Source organism: Gopherus evgoodei, chromosome 1, assembly GCF_007399415.2.
Source record: "Gopherus evgoodei ecotype Sinaloan lineage chromosome 1, rGopEvg1_v1.p, whole genome shotgun sequence".
Classification (NCBI taxonomy): Eukaryota; Metazoa; Chordata; order Testudines; family Testudinidae; genus Gopherus; species Gopherus evgoodei.
The window spans coordinates 323,194,086-323,216,205 of record NC_044322.1 but is presented as its reverse complement, the minus strand read 5'-3'; the positions used below and the strand labels follow the sequence as shown (position 1 = coordinate 323,216,205).

At 41.5% G+C, this 22,120-nt stretch overlaps 1 protein-coding gene across 6 annotated transcripts in view; it reads right to left on the bottom strand.

Annotated features, from left to right (window-relative positions):
- PTPRZ1 (protein tyrosine phosphatase receptor type Z1) overlaps positions 1–21,671 on the bottom strand; it is a 202,286-nt gene extending 180,615 nt beyond the window's left edge. For all 6 annotated transcript variants that reach the window (XM_030549104.1, XM_030549106.1, XM_030549105.1 and 3 more), the window contains exon 1: positions 21,376–21,671. In XM_030549104.1, coding sequence (XP_030404964.1) covers positions 21,376–21,433 — 58 coding nt within the window. In that variant the 5' untranslated portion in view covers positions 21,434–21,671. The remainder of the gene's footprint in view (positions 1–21,375) is intronic.
- Between the last annotated feature and the right edge of the window lie 449 nt (positions 21,672–22,120).

Here is a 22,120-nt window from a genome sequence, read left to right as displayed (position 1 = left end):
TCCATCACAAGTCATGCAGAGCAGAAGATGGCCTCAAAGATTTTGCATCTTGGAAAAAGTCACAGCAACACCAACCTTTAGGGGTGTAACTGGGTACAGACTAAGGATCTGGAGTGTAGTGTGCATTTTTAAACACATACTATATTCACTCAGGCCTGACTGAATGTACAGTCTCCATGCAAAATGTTCCTACTCTTGAAAGGAACAGACTGTTCTGGTCTCAGCCAGGCTATGGGTGCACATTGATGCTGCTTTTTCAACCTATTGATGCATTCACTCTCAAAGGTAAGGCAAGGAAGAGTGTGTCTGTGGTGACTAGATGTCCCAATTTTATAGGGTCAGTTCCAATATTCGGAGCTTTGTCTTATATCAGCACCTATTACCCCTCCTCCTGTCCTGATTTTTCACACTTACTATCTGGACACCATAGGTGTGCCCATTATGTCCCTTTCCAGCAGCCTGTTTGAATGTAGCCTTATACTTATGTACATGCGAGTTAAAGAATTTCTGTAAGAGGACAGGAAAGTAAAATTCTTCATATTCTCTTCTCTCTCTTCAGATCATAAATACATGTAACTGCAGATAGCCTAAGACCTGGCCAGTCTTTTCTGCAATACAGAAATGCCTAAGTGGTTGCACATCTAGTTTTGGAAATAGCAATAAAAAAAATCTGTGTTTTAATCTTTTGTCATGCACTGGATATCTAAAATTTGTAGCTGTTCTGTAACTATATCTCACCAGTGCAAGTTGAACATTTATTTCCTGTTCTGGACTGATCAAAAGCTTTTCAGTCTCAAACAAGTTATAACTGCTCATTTCAAAAGATTGAGAAATGCTTTGTAAATCTAAAATAATAATAATCATAACACTTAGGACTTATCTAATGCTTTATATCTGCCAAACATTGCACAAACTAACTAATTAAGGGGCTTGGTTGAGCCTTTAAGGCTTTGCCTTGCATTGGGGGAGGTCTGAGATGTACTAAGTCAATGGAAACTCGGGCGGTATTGTGCTTCAGAGAAGCTGAGTGACTCAGTGGGGAAATGGTTCTAATTCTTGCCACTCCATCCAACGGAGCTGGCTTACTGTGAACAGGAGCAAATGTTCTACCCTCCTTAAGGATGGTGCAGCTGCTGCCTGCTCTGTGAATCTGAGAGGTATTGTATCTGCTTGAAGCAAAATGCATCTTGGAGATCCAGCTAGGATGGTGCAACTATACACGCAGTTCCCAACACAGGGATGCAGATTAAAGACACAGTTATACAACTGCACCCTTTAAGGGTGCAGCATGCACTTTTCTGCCAGACCAGTTCTGTTTCTGATACATTGAAATGGGGATCTGCCAAGACTGAAATGTGCATGGTCTTCTGGGATATGCAATCCCTCGGAGGCTGCCCAATTTCCACAAAGCCCCAGATGTACAGCAACCCGACTTATCCAGAAGTAAACGCTGCACTGTTGACCAGGTGACAAAATTATGAACAACCAACCAAAAATGAGAGAGACTCTCCTCTCAAGCAGCTGGGCAGCAGGGAGATGTGACACTGCTCGAGAGGATAATTTCTCTCATCTTCTTTAATGCTCCCTACCCTTACACCATCCCGTTCACATGGGAAGATTTGTTCCAGGCTTAAGCTATTACTATTAACCTAACTTTGTGCTAGGAACAAAAAGGGCTTTCCCACCCTAAATATTTCTACTTTTATTTATATATTACAGTAGCGCCCGGAGACCCCAGTCAAAAGCATGGTCACATTGTATCATACAAGTATATAAAACAACATGGACCCTACTGCAAAGAGCTTGTCTGGAAAGGAGTCCTGGAAATCACTGTTATCAGTGGTGACCCCCAACCTAGAAAACACTATCATAATAGACTCCTTTCTACAACACTGGCAGTTGTCATACTGTGGGGAATTATCACTCTTTTGGTTCCTGTAGAGAGGGTTCGTCAGGGCTTGTCTCTGGGGTGGTGGGGAACCACACCGCTTCCTTTAGTCCCTGCACTGGCCCCTGGGGAATCAGTCAGCCACAGGAGTCCATCCAGCAGGGGCTGAGTAAACACAGGTAACTAGCACGTCCAGGCTTCAGGCTCTGAGCGGCCTGGGAGAGGGGGAGACTGCCACTCACACCACTGCGTCCCAGCCCAGGGCCTAGCAATGGCCAATGGCCTGCTGCTGTGTCAGCGGGGATCCCTGCTGCAACATACTGACATGCATTCCGGCAACGTTGGAGCCAGACTCGGGTTGGCTGCCCCCAGGCTACTTCTCAACTAGCCCTCTGGAGGTACCTGGGTCAAGGGTAGTGTCCTCAGGGGAGCTGATCACCACTGGGCCGAGGGATAGACAGCTACAGCAGCCAGCAAACACAGCTGTAAACAGGGGAGTTTCAGAGGGAGTTCTCTTGGAGGAGCAGGTTTTTGTATTTTGTGTATTGTATTGTGTAGTTTGTATGTGTGGAGGCTGCTAGGGGCAGTGTGCTGGGAGAGAAGCTGAGCCCTGTTTAGGGGGCGGGGCTCATCCGCTTAGGGGTCCTATAAAAGTAGCCAGCCAGTCAGGCAGCAGCATAGACAGCTGCAGCGGCACAGCAGCCAGCAAACAGAGCTGTAAACAGAGGAGTTTCAGAGGGAGTTTACAGGGGGAGGTTGTAGGGGAGACTAAGAGACCTAAGCAGAGGAACTGACAGGCTAGTTAAGGGAGTGGGTGGTGGTCTGCCAGTGTTCTGGTGCCTTTTGGGGGTTTGTTTTGTTTTGTGTTTCTTGGACTACCAGGTTTTAGGTGGGAAGGCTATGACTGATATAGAGGCAGCAGTGAAAGACACAATGAGGATGACTGGATGTGGAAGCTGCGGCATGTACATGATCCTGGAGGGGGTACTTGAAAAGAGTTTTGTCTGCATGAAGTGCCGCCTGATAGAGCTAATGGAAGAAAAGATCCGAGGACTGGAGATGCAGGTGGAAACTCTGGTCGAGTTTAGAAGGGGGTTTGAGCAGATGATGGAGCAAAGACATGAGGAGGCTGAAGGGATAAGCTCAGACTTGCAGATGGAAGCAGGACCAAAGAATTCTGAGGAGACACTGCTGGGTGAGGAAAGTGGACAGTGGAAGCATGTGATTAAGAGAGCCAGGCAGAGGAAAAGACGGGATAGTGAAGGAGAAATAGAACTCAGGAACAGGTTTGCAGAGTTGGAAAATGAAGAAGGGGCACAGCAGGTGGTTGCTGAAGGAGAGAGGGCAAGGAAAAAGGGAAGAGCTGCTAGTCCTACAGGAAGAGGGGAGGAGTCAATGGAGGCAACACCAAATATAAGCCCCAGGAGGACTGCAAGGGTGAATAGGAATCGAGAGGACTTGCAGCCAGTGGGTGCAGGGGATAGACCGGAGAATCACACTGTCACCAGGAGAAGTCAGGTCTATGTGATTGGGGACTCCTTACTGAGAAGAATAGATAGGCCTGTAACTAGAGCTGATCCAGAGAACAGAAGGGTGTGCCGTCTGCCGGGTGCTAAGATATGGGATGAGGACCTGAGGCTGAAAAGGATCCTAACGGGAGCGGGAAAGAATCCACTGATTGTCCTTCATGTGGGAAAGAATGATACGGCTAGATTCTCGCTGGAACGTATCAAGGGAAACTATGCCAAACTGGGGAAGACGCTTAAGGAAATCAAGGCTCAGGTGATCTTCAGTGAGATTCTGCCGGTTCCTAGAGAAGGGCAACAAAGGTGTGACAAGATTATGGCGATCAACAGATGGCTCAGGCAGTGGTGCTATAAGGAGGGCTTTGGGATGTATGGCCACTGGGAAGCATTTATGGACAGAAGACTGAGGATGGACTTCTCTCAGGATGGACTTCACCTGAGTAAGGAGGGAAATAGACTTCTAGGATAGAGGCTCGCCCAAGTGATTAAGAGAGCTTTAAACTAGGAATTTGGGGGAGATGTCCAGGTGATCTCCACGCCGGAATTTAACCTTGAGAGGGAAGAAAAACAAACAAACAAAGTAAGAGGGGATACAGCCGTGCACAGAACAATTGACATAAAGAGGAAGGGGAGTGTAGATACCAGTCTAACAGGTGATGCTGGTGGTAGAATGTCTGTGCCTAACCAGGTAAAGAACGTCAGTGAAGCCAAACGGCAAAAATTAAGATGTCTGTACACTAATGCGAGGAGCGTAGGTAACAAAATGGAGGAACTAGAGCTACTGGTGCAGGAAGTGAAACATGGTGGAATAGTAGTCATGACTGGAGTACAGGTATTGAAGGCTATGTGCTGTTTAGGAAAGACAGAAATAAAGGCAAAGGTGGTGGAGTAGCATTGTATATCAATGATGAGGTTAACTGTAAAGAAATAAGAAGTGATGGAATGGATAAGACAGAGTCTGTCTGGGCAAAAATCACACTGGGAAAGAAAGCTACTAGAGCCTCCCCCGAGATAGTGCTTGGGGTGTGCTACAGACCACCGGGATCTGATTTGGATATGGAGAGAGACCTCTTCAATGTTTTTAATGAAGTAAACATTAATGGGAATTGTGTGATCATGGGAGACTTTAACTTCCCAGATATAGACTGGAGGACAAGTGCTAGCAAGAATAATAGGGCTCAGATTTTTCTGGATGTGATAGCTGATGGATTTCTTCACCAAGTAGTTGAAGAACCAACAAGAGGGGATGCCATTTTAGATTTGGTTTTGGTGAGTAGTGAGGACCTCATAGAAGAAATGGTTGTAGGGGACAACCTTGGTTCAAGTGATTATGAGCTAATTCAGTTCAAACTAGATGGAAGGATAAACAAAAATAGATCTGGGACTGGGGTTTTTTATTTCAAAAGGAATAACTTTAAAGATTTAAGGAAATTAGTTAGGGAAGTGGATTGGACTGAAGAACTTGTGGATCTAAATGTGGAGGAGGCCTGGAATTACTTTAAGTAGAAGCTGCAGAAACTATCAGAAGCCTGCATCCCAAGAAAGGGGGAAAAAAACCATAGGCAGGAGTTGTAGACCAAGCTGGATGAGCAAGCATCTCAGAGAGGTGATTAAGAAAAAGCAGAAAGCCTACAAGGAGTGGAAGATGGGTGGGATTAGCAAGGAAAGCTACGTTAGTGAGGTCAGAACATGTAGGGATAAAGTGAGAAAGGCTAAAAGCCATGTAGAGTTGGACCTTGCAAAGGGAATTAAAACCAATAGTAAAAGGTTCTATAGCCATATAAATAAGAAGAAAACAAAGAAAGAAGAAGTGGGACCGCTAAACACTGAGGATGGAATGGCGGTTAAGGATAACCTAGGCATGGCCCAATATCTAAATAAATACTTTGCCTCAGTCTTTAATAAGGCTAATGAGGAGCTTAGGGATAATGGAAGGATGACAAATGGGAATGAGGATATGGAGGTAGATATTACCACATCTGAGGTAGAAGCCAAACTTGAACAGCTTAATGGGACAAAATCAGAGGGCCCAGATAATCTTCATCCAAGAATATTAAAGGAGCTGGCACATGAAATTGCAAGCCCATTAGCAAGAATTTTTAATGAATCGGTAAACTGAGGGGTTGTACCGTACGACTGGAGAATTGCTAACATAGTTCCTATCTTTAAGAAACGAAAAAAAGTGATCCGATTGTAACTATAGGCCTGTTAGTTTGACATCTGTAGTATGTAAGGTCTTGGAAAAACTTTTGAAGGAGAAAGTAGTTAAGGACATTGAGGTCAATGGTAATTGGGACAAATTACAACATGGCTTTACAAAAGGTAGATCATGCCAAACCAACCTGATCTCCTTCTTTGAGAAGGTGACAGATTATTTAGACAAAGGAAATGCAGTAGATTTAATTTACCTCGATTTCAGTAAGGCATTTGACATAGTTCCACATGGAGAATTATTAGTTAAATTGGAAAAGATGGGGATCAATATGAAAATTTAAAGGTGGATAAGGAACTGGTTAAAGGGGAGACTACAACGTACTGAAGGGTGAACTGTCAGGCTGGAAGGAGGTTACTAGTGGAGTTCCTCAAGGATCAGTTTTGGGACCAGTCTTATTTAACCTTTTTATTACTGACCTTGGCACAAAAAGCGAGAATGTGCTAATAAAGTCTGCAGATGACACAAAGCTAGGAGGTATTGCTAACACAGAGAAGGACTGGGATATCATACAGGAAGATCTGGATGACCTTGTAAACTGGAGTAATAGTAATAAGATGAAATTTTAATAGTGAAAAGTGCAAGGTCGTGCATTTAGAGATTAATAATAAGAATTTTAGTTATAAATTGGGGACACATCACTTGGAAGCAACAGAGGAGGAGAAGGACCTTGGAGTATTGGTTGATCACAGGATGACTATGAGCTGCCAATGTGATATGGCCATTAAAAAAGCTAATGCAGTTTTAGGATGCATCAGGCGAAGTATTTCCAGCAAAGATAAGGAGGTGTTAGTACCGTTATATAAGACACTGGTGAGACCTCATCTGGAATACTGTGTGCAGTTCTGGTCTCCCATGTTTAAGAAGGATGAATTCAAACTGGAACAGGTTCAGAGACGGGCTACTAGGATGATCTGAGGAATGCAAAACCTGTCATATGAAAGAGCTTGGCTTGTTTAGCCTAACCAAAAGAAGGTCGAGGGGGGATATGCTTGCTCTTTATAAATATATCAGAGGGATTAATATTAGGGAGGGAGAGGAATTATTTAAGCTTAGTACCAATGCAGACACAAGAACAAATGGGTATAAACTGGACACTAGGAAGTTTAGACTTGAAATTAGACGAAGGTTTCTAACCATTAGAGGAGTGAAGTTCTGGAACAGCCTTCCAAGGGGAGTAGTGGGGGCAAAAGACATATCTGGCTTTAAGACTAAGCTTGATAAGTTTATGGAAGGGATGGTATGATGGGATAGCTTAATTTTGGCAATTGATCTTTGATTATCAGCAGGTAAGTATGCCCAGTGGTCTGCGATGGGATGTGAGATGGGATGGGATGGGATCTGAGTTACTGCAGAGAATTCTTTCCTGAGTGCTGGCTGGTGAGTCTTGCCCACATGCTCAGGGCTTAGCTGATCGCCATATTTGGGGTCGGGAAGGAATTTTCCTCTGGGGCAGATTGGCAGAGGCCCTGGAGGTTTTTCGCCTTCCTCTGTAGCATGGGGCATGGGTCACTTGCTGGTGGATTCTCTGCAGCTTGAGGTCTTCAAACCACAATTTGAAGACTTCAATAACTCAGACATAGGTTAGGGGTTTGTTATAGAAGTGGATGGGTAGGATTCTGTGGCCTGCTTTGTGCAGGAGGTCAGACTAGATGATCATCTTGGACCCTTCTGACCTTAAAATCTATGAGTCTATGAGCTGGCTGTGGCTTCCAGCAGCTCCCATTGGCCTGGGACAGCAAACCGCGGCCAGTGGGAGCCGTGATTGACCGAACCTGCAGACATGGTAAGTAAACAAACCGGCACGGCCCTCTAGGGTGCTTACCCTGGTGGGCCATGTGCCAAAGGTTGCCAATCCTTAATTTAACCTTTTATTTACTTTTTAACTAGAACTTTAGAGTTATTCCCCCAACACCACCACTAAGAAAGTTACATTATTCACAAAATGTACTGTTTCTAATACCTAATGTCAAGAATAAAATATAATTTTGCATTACTATATAAAGTCTTTGGGCCATATTCTTGCTATGAAGATCTGATCCAAGTTCCAATGCAATCAGCAGAAATCTTTCCATTGGTTTCAGTGAGAGTCTGACTTCATATGCACCAAAAACGCACGTAAGCAAGGAAATGGTGGAACTCACCACACATAGGCAAATGGAAGATTCCACTGGGATTCTGGATCATCAGTGAATGTAGCTAAGGGAATGTGAAGCCTGTTAAACCCAGCAGATCATAAATTCTACCTGTTCACAACTAGACTGAAGATCTCTGTAAGGCTATTTCCTCCATCTACTATATTCACAGGTTGCTAGATTGCCTGCAAGCAGGAGCGGCACCAGAGTTTCTGGTGCCCTAGGCAGACTTCAGGGGGTGGCATTTTGTGCCAGAAGCTTCCAGTCCCGCTACCGTTGCGCCGCCGAAGAAGGACCCTCCGCTGAAATGCTGCAGGCAACAGCGGCAGTCATTGAGCTGCTCAATTGCCTGCTGCTGTTTTCCGTGACATGTCGGCAGAAGATCTTTCTTTGGTGGCGCGATAAGAGCGGAACCGGAAGCTCCCATGTGCCCCATGGGGAGCGCACAAAATGCCACCCCTCGAATCCCTGCGCCCTAGTCGACCGCCTAGGGTCGCCTAATGGAAGCGCCGGCCCTGCCTGCAAGGCAACTATCCTGCATGAAGCCTCTTCTGCCATCCTCATTCACTTTTACCTTTCTTCCCTGTGACTTTCCTTCCACATCAGACATTTCCATAGGATTTACTCCAGTTACTGTATGTTGGCAGAAGTTGGGATACTTCTTGTAGCTGTTCCCTTCCTTATATATTTATGGAGGAAAAAGCCATAGTCTAGCCAAAAAATGGCAAATTCCTCTGGGTAGAGCCTGTCTTGTCCCCATTAATGTTAATGACAGAGATCAAATTAATTTGTCAGCAAAACTTTATGCACACCCAGCGTGTTCTATAAACACTGTACAAATAGTGTCTACAATTACAGCTTTTCATGACAAAGTCTGTGATAAAGTTTTATCCACACACGGTATCTCCATTAGGGATAAAATTTGTAGATCATATTCCAATCAACTGATTAACTTACATCTTATTTACCACAAACAAAAAAAAACACATTTTCGGGTCCTCTTGTATTTTGTTTCTATTTCTTTCAAACTCTATGTAACCTGAAACTTTCCATTGTGCACCCCGGCATTATTATCTCCATCTGATTTAATTGAACCAATCTTCTTTCATTCAGCAAGACAACTAGACTAAGCTTAATGTACATTAAATTGCCCTAGTAATTTTTTCACATTAGGAATCTCTTTCCATATAGCAAACATTTAAACAGTTGAGAATGATAGTCACATCATTTAAGATGTGCACATATTCCCAAGGGGAAGTATATATCCATCTTTCCTGGCTGCATATTTCTAGTGAGTTTCTGCTCGGCAATTCAACCACTCAGACAAATCTCTAGTAGGTTATGTGTCACAGTCACATCACCTCACACAAAAAAGTCAGAGCTCCCCATGTAGACAGTGAAGAACACTGTTAGATGAAGGTACATTTTCTCTGCCAGTTCACACAATACAAATCCCACAGCTGACAGGACAATTCAGAAAAGACAGAAAACTACTCAGAGCTAAAGGGCTGGGTAGTCTCCCAAAATCTTTTTTTTACAGGTCTATTTATCACTAATAGATGAGGAGAATGATTCCTTGGCTAAATGTATTCTTGTCTGCACTTGAATGAATGCTATTGAGTATAATACTGACTAATCTGTGTTCAAATGCCTTTGTTGCTAACTACAGAAATCTGCTTTTCTTCCTCTAATCCACAGATGCCAAACACTGTAGACCTCCATACAATGATAAGACATGGTGCAGAAAATAAAATTCACAGAAAAAATAAGAAATTTACATTTTTTTCCTTTTATCCACTCTCTTAGTAACAAAAATTACTATTGATTGTGATTTATACCAATCCTTAAATTACTGTATACAGATAAAGTCAGTATTAAGCAAAACTAAAATAAGAATAAAAAACTAAATAAAGAATACAGAGTGGGATAAATCTAAATGCTAAATATATGGAGAATAATATTAAAGAAATAAAGAGAGTAGATTAGAAAGAGTGGGGAAGATTGTCCCCTCCTGTGGAAATACATATGGGAGTGGGTCTGAAAACTGTGGATGAGGAACCTTGCAAAGCTTCCTGATACGGATCTGCAGCTGCTGGAATCATCCTGCACTTAATTCACTATAATCAACACAGCAGAAGTGGGTCTTTAGGAAGGACTTGTATGTGGATAGGGTAAGAGCTTTGTGGATGAGGTCAGGGAGGTCACACCATTTATAAGGAGCTGCATGGAAGAAGGCATGTAAGGGAATGTGTGAAAAGCTAGCAAACCAGTGGATAAGTCTGGAAACACTGTCAGAGTGGAAGGGATGGGCCAATGCTATGCTTAGCATTGAGAAGCTAAGACAAACTGGAAGGTGCGGGCTATGTAGAACTTTGAAAGTGGTAACAAGAGTATTTTGTTTCATGCAATAGCAGATGGGCAGCCAAGAGAGGATTGCAAAAAGGGAGGAGACATGATAAAACGGGTGAGCAAGGAAGATTATTTTAGTAGTTACATTTTGTATGGATTGAAGTGGGGGGACAGGGGAGGAAGTGAGTGTACACCACCACAGAAATGGCAGCCCCTCATCTTTCATGCCCCACAGGACAATTTTAGTCACACAGAGAGCCTTTCACTTGCTAAAACTGAGATGAACCAAGCCAGTGTCAGACCTATTTGCATTTTATAATTATTAAGCTTTTAAAGTCAAGCATTCAAAAGTTAGGAAATACCAAAACTGAGGTTGCCTATGCACTTTGGCCCTTTGTATGTATGCATTATGCTAAATCTTGAATTACAAGAACACATTCTATTCCGCCCCACCCCAAGACCCATATACTAGTCCCCCCATAATATTCTTCACATGTATCGTGCCTTCCATCTCAAAACATTTATTAATTTAGCCACAAAACATGCCTCTAAAGCAGATGTTATTGCCTCAATTTACAAAAGGGAATTCTAAGGCAGAGGGAGATCAAGTGACTAATCTAAGTGCATGGAGGAAGTCTGTGGCAGAACCATGTATGATCTACTGAGTTCTAGTCTAGTGTCTTATCTACGAGAGCCTCTTTTCTCCATCCAAGACAACTCTGCATCCATGTGAACAGCTTGGGTTATATGAGAAGGTTCTACAGGGGAAGGTTCTACAGTGAGGAATCCTTCCCCCAGCATGAGGAGCAGCTAATGTTGCCAACTCTCATGATGTTATTATAGATCTTGTAATATGTAGTGTTTTATTTGCAGCCCCAGCCCCTGGAATCACACAATTAATTTGATCATTTGTTAAAACACCACTTTTTAAAACCATTAATGAAGTGTCTAGCCCTCCTGGTTGTGGAGAAAACCTTGCTTGAAATAGTAGATGCTAAAGGGTTCAAAAAACAGAAAGCAAATAAAAAGAAACCTAAATCTATATTTTAAAATCTCATGTTTTTTAAGACAATCTAATGAGTTTTTGGGCCATGACTCATGATTTTTGAGTATTTGGGTTTGGCAATATTGAATAGCAGTGGATTTGCTATATGACCTCTGAGTGTGGCCATGATCCAGTGCGCATTCCCCCTCCAGAGTGAAGGATGGCTTTTCTGGACATGTAGTTGTAGATACATGAATGGAGTAGCATTATTTTCCCCTTGAAATGCCGAATATATTTCTACTAATTTGGTACTCAATTTTCTGATCAACCAGTTACAAATGCTCATTCTGGGCCTGATTTTCCCTTAAGTTATCTTGTTGTAAAATCACTAGTAATGTCAGTGAAATCAACAAAGTAACAAGTGTTACAAAAATGGGGTAAATGAGAAGAGAATCAAGCTCCTGGGGTTTTATTGTGAAACACAAACTCCATAGTACTAGAAGAAAATGCAATTATTGTCCAAATTTCAAAGTAAATTACACACAAGAAGGTATCCCATGACACTTCTATGTTATTTACAAAGCACCTATCAACGTACCAGATACGGGGAGAAAATGCATAGAACAAAAGTTTTCAAAAAGGCTGGAACTGAATAAAACATGATTAATTTGGGGATGCGTCTGGAACTGAAAAAGTTATCTTGTATTTTTAAAAGACAAATTGCCTTTATTAATATTAGGAGAACCTATAAAATCAGCTGTTTTTGCAATAACTAATTATTTAGTATCCAATTCAGTATCCAGTCCAATATTGCTTTTCACATGGAACATCCAATTTGAAATCATGGGAGTTTTGCATACGGTATAGGCACAGAATCAGGCATCTTTAAGGAATGATTTTAAGGACTACAATTTCCCTTAAATGTATTGGTCTGGCCTTCAAAAGGAACTTTCAGGAACCTTAGTGCAGGTACCTTAATGCAGGCTGCCCCTAGACTTTGATTTAAAAAAAGAGACTAAAAGGATTTTTTTTAATGAGTTACAATGCAGGGAGGATCCAGTTCAACTCCCATTGAAGTCAATATATCTTTCCATGACTTCAGTGGGAGTTGAATTGGGACTCTATAGCATCTAAATCAACTGAAAACCAGACACATTAAAGGGACACCCAGTGATTTATTGGGAAAGTTTAAATGAGTGAGCAGTGTTCTATGAAATTCAATTCAATTAGCGCATGTACAGAAACATACATCTTTATTCATTAAGAAATTCGATTTAATGTATTTGTGTACAGCATCCTTTATTCACTGTATTTCAAAGAAGTACCCTGTAACAGTATTTCAATATAGCACTCCAGCTGTCTCATTTCACCCTTTGTAACACTAATATTTCATCAACTCTTCACTACTTTTATCTTTAACAAGTCTTAGCAAAAGATACTTAAGTCAGTGAGAACAGATATCATTCTTAATTGTAACTATTTAATTCAACCGTCAAGCAATCTAGAACTAAACAGAATTCTCTGGACACAGAATATGAAAATTAAGGGTCCATCACCAGTCCTGCAAATCCTTAATCAAATGAGTAATTTGTACGCAGGTGAGTGCTCCCAATAATTTCAGTTGGACTACTTATTATACTCATATGACTATGGCTTTGCAGGACTGGTCCTTTATTCTGCAGGGCACTTATTTCAACATGATGCAACAGTTGCAATAGCAAAAATACAAATACCATTGAATTTTGTTGTAGTGTTTTTTGTTTGGAAGGTATCCTTAAATATTTTACAAAGATAAGATATGTATTGAGAGTATGAAGACTGGGTATGGAACAATAGCAATCAGTATGCCCCTCACAATGACATATATACACGCACAGAGAATTTTGTACGTTAGAATCATCCATTTGATTGAAAAGAGTTGTTTTCTAACTCCAAACTAGTTTGCAGGAATGCCAAATAATTTCTTTATCTTTATGGGGTTCAACCTGAAATGGGAATTTGGAATGAAGATCAGTTGGAGGACTGTACTCCTAGATTCGAATCCTAAATTAAGATTCCCAAATGTAATAATTCAATTTTACATAGGGAATTTTTCAGGTATGATTGACATCTATAAATGTAAAGAAATACCTTGTTCTTTAGCATGCTTTCAAAGTAGGAAGTAATTTTGTAAAGCATAATTGAAAGAATCCATGGTAAACCTGACATTAATAAGCGACAAAGAGTCCTGTGACACCTTATAGACTAACAGAAGTATTGGAGCATAAGCTTTCATGGGTGAATACCCACTTCATCAGATGCATGCTTTTTACACATCCAGACTAACACGGCAACCCCTCTGATACCAGACGTTAATAAACCATGATATTTACACAGAAAATCATGTGTATGACTGGTAGGGTAGCCAGGTGTCTGGTTTTCAACTGAACAACCAGTTGAGAAGGGACCCTGATGGCTCCGGTCAGCACCACCAACCGGACCATTAAAAGTCCGGTTGGCAGTGCTGTGTGTCTAAGACAGGTTAGTCCCTACCTATCCTGGCACTACACTGCATCCTGGAAGTGACCAGCAGGTCCAGCTCTTATGCGGGGGTAGGGGGGGCCCACAGGACTCTGCGAGCTGCCCCCACCCTGAGCACCGGCTCCACACTCCCATTGTATGGAAACTGTGGCCAATGGGAGCTAGGATGGGTGGTGCCTGTGGGTGGGCAGGGGCAGTGCGCGGAGGCTCCTGGCCCCCTCACCGGGCCTGCCGCTGGCCGCTTCCAGGGTGCCACTGACCGGAAGCTGCCCGAGGTAAGCCTGCACCCCAACCCTGAGCCCCCTCCTACACCCCAAACCCCTCATCCCTGGCCTCACCCTGGAGCCTGCACCCAACCTCCTGTCCCACCCTGGGGGCCCTTCCTACACCCTGAACCCCTCTTCCCTGGTTGCACCCCAGAGCCTGCACCCCAAGCCCAGAGCCTGCACTCCCTCCCACACACGAACCTGCTGCTTCAACCTACAGCCCCTACCCACATTCTGAATCCCTCACTCCCACCGCCTAGACTGGAGCCCCATCCTGCACCCCAAACACCTCATCCCCAGTCCCACCCCAGAGCCTGCACCCCCAGCTGAGCCCTCAACCCCTCCCGCACAATCCTCTGAGCCAGCCTGGTGAACATGAGGGAGTGAGTGAGGGTGGGAAGAACGAACAACAGAGGAAGCGGGGATGGAGTGAGCAGGGATGTGGCCTTGGAGAAGGGGTGGGGCGGGGCAAGAGTGTTCAGTTTTGTGTGAGTAGAAAGTTGGCAACCCTAATGACCGGTCACTATCAGAAGCTAGAAAAAAGTGGATAATAAGCAATTTCCATATTTCCTAATGTGTGAAACATTCAAACTGTCATGGTACAATTCCCCACTCTGAACCTTAGCGTCCAAAAGATGGGGTACCAGTATGAATTCCTCTAAGCTCAATTACCAGCTTAGAACCTGTACCGCTGCCACCAACCAGGAATTCCAGTGCCTGGTACACTCTGGTCCCCACAAAACCTTGCCCGGGGACCCCCAAGTCCCAGACCCTCTGGACCTTAAACACAAGGAAAGTAAACCCTTTCCCTCACCGTTGCCTCTCCCAGGCTTCCCCTCCCTGGGTTACCCTGGAAGATCACTGTGTGATTCAAACTCCTTGAATCACAAAACAGAGAGGACAATTCACTTTCCTCCCTCCTTCTCTTTCCCCCTCCCAGACTCTTCCTGAGAGAAAGTAATCCTAACACAGAGAGAAATTAGCCTCTCTCTCCCTCTTCCCTCCTTTCTCCCCAACAATTCCCTGGTGGATCCAGCCCCAGTCCCCTGGGGTCTCACCAGAATAAAAAAAACAATCAGGTTCTTAAAACAAGAAAAGCTTTTAATTAAAGAAAAAAGTAAAAATTATCTTTGTAAATTTTTAAAAAATGGAATAGGTACAGGGTCTTTCAGCTATAGACACTGAGAACACCCTCCCAGCCTAAGTATACAAGTACAAATTAAAATCTTTTCAGCAAAATACCAATTTGAACTCCTTCCAACCAAATACACATTTGAACTTCTTCCAACCAAATACACATTTGCAAATAAAGAAAACAACCATAAGCCTAACTCGCTTTATCTACCTAGTACTCACTAGTCTGAACTTATAAGAGCCTGTATTGGAGAGATTGGAGAGAAACCGGGTTGCACGTCTGATCCCTCTGAGCCCCCCATAGTGAACAACAAACGAATTCTAACAGCACACACAGAAACTTCCCTCCCTCAAGATTTGAAAGTATCCTGTCTCCTGATTGGTCCTCTGGTCAGGTGACAGCCAGGCTTACTGAACTTGTTAACCCTTTATAGTCAAAGAGATATAAAGTACTTCTGTGCTATTAACTTTTCTTATCTGTTTATGACACAAATGAGAATAATTTGACAGTTAGTGCCACTGGATTTGATGAACTCAAAAAATTTGAAGTCCTTACTTAGACAAAAATCTTTTAAAAGTCAGTTTGAATTTTGCCTGATAAAGGACTTTTGAATTTGGCCTATACAGAAATCTGTTCAATCAACAATGGAATGTATCTGCTTCTGGGGTGAAATATGACTATTTGTGATAGAGCACAGCAAATCTACATAAAAGTTTAGTCTGGGAAGTGAAAAAGATACAAGATCCAGTTGGAAGTGTTTGGAGAAATGTTGCATCCAAAAATCACCCATACTATTTCATACAGTGCCTGGATTGTCCTTAAAAGTATCCTATCCAAATATTATATCAGGCCTGACCCTATTAAACTGGCAAAATATGACAAAAATATGGTACCACCAACAGAACCTCAAGAACTTGCTGGGGCCAAATGTCACACCACCAGCCTCTTTTGGAAAATTCTCTCTTTTGCAGTTAGTTGATTTGCATGATTTTCTTATTTAATACTGCAAGCTCTTTTCCTGGCAATTTATTTTTCGAATGTGGAACCCTTGACATGTATACGAAAAGGTGACTTTTGTCTTTATAGGGAAAAAAGCTTATTGAATAGCCAAAAGGATGCCTCATACTGAAAAGCAACATAAAATGGTGCATGAAGCTGTAAGAATCAAGCTATTAACTGGGAGACATGGATTCCGGAACTAACTCAGACTTCCAAACCCCAGGGGGAATATTGAGGAGCACTGCCCATTTGATGAGGAATTGAATTGTCAGCAAAAGAACAGAATCTGCTCACCCTTAAATTACTAATTAGAGGAGTCATAGTGGGAAGTGGCCACTTAAATAATGAACACAGGAAATGAGGAAAATAGCGTTAATTGGAGAATAGGCAATACATATGAAGAATAGGCAATACATATAGTTGCATGTTAATGTACTAATTCATAATTTGATTATATTCAGAATATTTCAGCTACCTCCAGATAATTTTTATATAAATGTATTTCTTCAGGAATTAAGTAACAAAAATACATTTAAATAAGCTTAAGTAGTGCTGCCTAGCATAGCTTTGAAAATTTTGCTTTTACATTGCATTAAATGTGGGAAAAATTACTGTGCCAGCTACCTTTTATAGTGCAAATATTGGTTTGCACTTAAGCCATTTAAAGTTTCATTAAAAACATTCTCAGTAACTTCTGCATAACTTTTCAGATCTACTTTTATAAGTATAATCAATCAATATAATACTGTATATGTAGATATTCACATTTCAAAGTGTGTATATGTATATGTCTTTTTGGTACACAAATATATAAAATCAAATATAATACAGCCACAAATAGATGGTTAAAAATAAAATTCCCTTTAAATTTGTTTATGTTTTATCTTTTTTATTCTGCTTAACTAAATGTAACTATAGAAAGCATATAATAGGAAACATGCACCATCTTAAGTGTAAAGCAGAGTTAATAATCAAATCTCCACTGTGATATCATCTAGTATAAAATATATCAAAGTTAATATTTGAGACACAAAAAATATCAGTATAAGAAATTTAAGCTGGGCAATAGGGCCTGATTCTGTATTCTTTACATAGTCCAAGTCATACTGAATCCAAATGAGGTTGTAAATATGCACATGATGTATGATTGAGTCCATAAAGATCATAAAAGCATACTTGATCCAAGGCTTTCATGTTTGCACATCCATTAATTGTTAATTATTAGGGGTACATATCAAAGTACAGCACAGCAGGTGCATTCACAAAGCTCTTATTTGTAATGAGATAATTGCTTGTTCTGTACCTCCACCACACAGCTTTGGAAATAAACCCCTTGAAGTCAGTAGAATAACACAAAATGAATTATTTAGAAAAAAGTGCTCTTTTCTGTATAGATAATGGCTTGTTATTCTGATGCTACAGACTGAACTAAAACTGAGCAATGCACTGCACATAATGAAAACAAAGGGATAATTTAATAACTGGAAGATTTGCTTATTGGGTTTTGAGGGGTCGAGGGTTGGGTAGAGAGTGGAATTTAAATAATGGCAAAGTATAGATGAGCTACATTTCAAAGTGATTTTTTAATATAGTTTGGGGAAACCATCTGTAAATTTTCATGAGTAAAAGGAGGGCATAGAGAATCACAAAGCAATCTGCAACATGTTAAATATTCAGATGAACTTAAGTCACTTCAGCTCAAAATGAATCACTCTTCATAATACAATTTGTTGAAATGCCTTTCTGGTTTTTAAAACATTTTCTCCTCTTCAATTATTTATAGCTAAATCTGGACACTATGATTTTTCCATAAGACAGAATGGGACAAATTCTGCAAAATCTTACAGCTCATTAACTTCAGTTACTTAGGATATGTCGGTAAGTCAGAGCAGACTTGAAATGAGAGTGAATTAGCTGAATAAATGCAATTACAAACAGTGTCAATGATTTTTTTGTTCATGGTAAAAATGCCATAACCAATGTGGAATGATGTGCAACAATTTTTTCATAATAAAAACAAGAATTTACTAGGAAATCTTTATGATTATATGCAAACATTATTCTATAGTCAGAATATAGTGCCAAATTCTACTACCCATAAGGATCCCAGATGAATAGCATCATGCTCCACAAGTAGCGTCATTGAAGAATTGAAGTAATTGGTACTATTTGAATAAAACCTTAATGCATAAGAAGTCCCAGTGATTTCAGTTCTTTAACTGACTTTAGTGGGACGACCTGTGGAATAGGGTATTATTCATCCTTAAGTAAGGGCATCAGAATCAGGCCATTATAATTTATCCAGTAATACAGCAGATGAAACCACTGCCCTCTACTCACTCCCAAAGGAACAATTTAGCCTTTGAGTTTTCTTCCCTCCTGTTCCCCTCCTATGAGTTTTTCTCATGGGTGGGGAGAGCCGGGCTTTATGTATTTTGCATAGATTAAGTGCCTCATACTGCTCCCATTGAAGTCCATGGCAAAACTCCAAAGTAGAACTGGACCCCAGAGTAGACTTCCCTTGAAACATGAGAGGATATCACTGTAAGATAGTGGCAAACTGGGAACTCCACTATATTTTTTTGAAATTACATGCAAATCAAGTTGGATCTGTAAAACACAGTAGGTTTTCAAGAAAGTTCTTTGTATCTCCCTGAGGATAAAACAATAGACTCTTGAAACAACGTGCACAGCCTTCATGATGAAGATACAGTCTACCATGCTCTACAGCAACATTCCATTCACAAAATAAACTGGCGCTGGTTCTGAATACCAGAATGAATGGTAACCACTAGCCCAATACAAAAAACCCTAGTACGTATTAAATTCACTAAACCCAATGATTCAATTCTTTATTGTGAGAAAGCAAAACTAAATTATATCAAAATCTAAAACATCATTAATCTTACAGGCAAAGAGCAATAGAATAGAAGTATTCTGGGTTGCAGACAGAGGGAAGAAGATATTCAAATGAAATCTGATTAAAATCAGTCTAATATCCTGTACAGTATATTCATTCATGGGAACAATCACATCATTCAACAAGCTATGCAGTCTGGCTCATCAGTCCTCAGAATGAGCTACCATTGAGACCAAATCATCCATCACCTCTAAGAAGGGTGACCCCTCCAGGTCAGTTTTGAAAACAATAGTGAATCTGTCAAGGGAGAAGGATGAAGTAGCAGCTGGTATTATACCTGAAGTATGATTGGAAAAAAAATGGTTTCTAGTATTGGCAGATCTTTTGTATTTAGGAGTACAACATAGTCATACAAGTACACTGTTAGAAAGTTACATTATAAACAAACACCTTATTTCTACCACAACACAAAAGGAAGTACAACAAATGTTTAAACAACAAGAATTTCTATTTCCCTAGAGAGTTCAAGTTCTACTAAATGCCTTTCCATTGTTTATAATATGGCATGACCGCACTAACCTGCAAGTAAGACAAATTCCAGTAACATTGCACTTGTCAGAAATGTAATTATGTTTCTATATCATATACATTGTGTCATAACAGCATATACCCATATTTACACATACAGATAAACAGATCTTAATTTTAACTTTTAAAATAGGAATTTTCATTACTATTAGGAAATAAGTTAGGAATATGTAGAAGATGTTATAAAAATCATTAAGTATATTTTGCTAGTTCATACTTTGCCACACGTTACTACCAGAAAAGTGTAATGGTCTATTCATTTTTATATTTTGTTTTAGAATAACTAAGATTTTTAGTATCAGAGGGGTAGCTGTGTTAGTCTGGATCTGTAAAAGCAGCAAAGAATCCTGTGGCACCTTACAGACTAACAGACATTTTGGAGCATGAGCTTTTGTGGGTGAATATGCATCTGACGAAGTGGGTATTTACCCAGGAAAGCTCATGCTCCAAAACGTCTGTTAGTCTATAAGGTGCCACAGGATTCTTTGCTGCTTTTAAGATTTTTTAGAATTAACATTTTAGAATTAAAATTTGAATAGTGCCTATCAAAAGTTAAAAATATTTCAGTTGTTATAAAGACATTCTTAATTAAAGGTCAGTTTCACCCATCAAATTTACAATTCAACCACTTCCAATAAGCTTTTTGGAAAGGGAATTCAAATTAGTTTTTTCATTTGTCAAATCAAAACAATTACAGTATGAGGAGTTCAACTACAGTGAAATTGATTGCACTGTTAGCACATGACACTGATCTTTGTTTATAAAGATTTAATGTGCCAGAAGCAGCACCACCTATTGGATGAAAAATGTAGGTTAATATCTACTTTAACAAGAGAGCTGTACTATAAAACTGGTTTTGTGGACAGATGACAATGACTGAAGACCTTATTTTCACATAAGTATGCGAAACTTAACCAATATTTTGCAGTGTTTTGGCAGGAGCTAATAATATCACAACACACATAATACACAATATAAAATTTCATGATTTAAAAACGTTTTTATTTTAATATATATGACAAAGTGCTTAAGACAACACTTATAATAATATAAGTTAAGTATTCCTTTAATATCTGCTTTCGAATGATAGAAGGGAAATTGCAGGATTCTCATGATGCACTCTGCACGAATCTGAATGTGTTTAAAATTAATTTAGTTATGTAAGTGGTCCTGCTAAAATCAGAATACCAATACTGTGTGCAGTAAGGGTGAAACGTTAATATATAGACTAATGTATTTTTGCCTTTAAAGACATCAGTATCTTACTCATTTTAGAGCAATGACTGACTTAATCAACTATTGGCTAACTGTCTTCTTTTTAGACTGAGATTTGGCACCATTTATTGATAATTGAAAAATGTTAATTACCTAAACAGGCTGCTAGCTAAAATAAAATCCAACATCTAATGTACTGTACAAGCAAGTTGATGCTTGTTGCCTATATTGCCTTGAATTGTAGATTTGTCTCTCTCTCTCATTTCATATGTGATAAATTTTCATGTGAGTGCATCCTGTCGGGCTGTGGGAGTGAATGGCTGGAACGCAGTCTCCTCAGAAGAGGCTGATCCTGACTCCTTGGCTAACGGCAATGCAAACAGCCCTTTACCTAATGCTTTGGTGTTAAATGCCACTTTTCAGGCCAGGGCCTGGGTGGGATTGTGAGCGAGCCCAGCCAGAGCAGCCTTTCTCTGCTGGTTGGGGCATGCCATGGAGCCCAGCAGCAGCAGCAGGCTAAGGTGAGGAGCGAGAGAAGAAACATTCCCGTCCATGATGCTGACAGCATGTTTCCGTGGTGTGAAAGTAAAGGAGGCTCTGGTCGGGAATGGCACTAGCCAGAGCACAGCCAGGGCTCCCAGAGGCGCAAAGTTGGTTTTAACCCCCCCTATTATTAATACATGCAAATCTCACTCACCCGCTCGGAGGACGCAGAGGAGTTGGATGCAAGCAAGCAAGCGCCCTAGACTTAGCATTTCCAAATCGTCTTGTTCCCCTTCTCTCTGTGGCTCTGTGTCCCCAAGCAGCTGCACCTCGCCTCACTGGGGGAATGGCTTGTGATTCTCCAGCCTCGCCTTTTAAACGCTTCCCAGTCGCGGAGGAGGAGGAGAAGGAGGGGGTGGGGGAACGGGGCTTAATGCCTGGCGGGGGAAGCTAGCAGGGCCAGATTCGGTGCTGCATCTCTGGGACTTTCGCTCGCGCTCTCCAGCCTGCTGCTCCCCTGCTGCCTGATGTGCGCGGGGCAGAGAGGGCGAGAGAAGGCGCGAGCCCGCCCGCTCCAGCGTGTCAGGGCGGGGGCGCGCGCCCGGCAGTGTAGAGACAGCTGGGGGAGGCCCCGAGTGTGTGGGTCTCTCTCCTGCTGCACGTCTGCAGGATGGGGATTTGCCCCTTCAGGCCAGGGGCAAGTTCGTCGCGAGCCAAAGCAGCGTCCGGGTGTCTGACTTGGCAGGGGCAGGAAGGGTTAGCGCCATTCTAAAAATGCATCCCACAGAGCCTTGCAAGCTCTGCTGACTTCAGCTGGGCTGCACACCCCAGAAAGGGGCACCTAGGCCACCCTTGCACTGCAGCCACCTGCCCAGCAGCTAGTTTAACAACTCTGAAACCCTGCCACCTGTGCTTAATATGTGCTGGGGCTTGTTAAGCCTGAGCCCCGCACCTCTAGG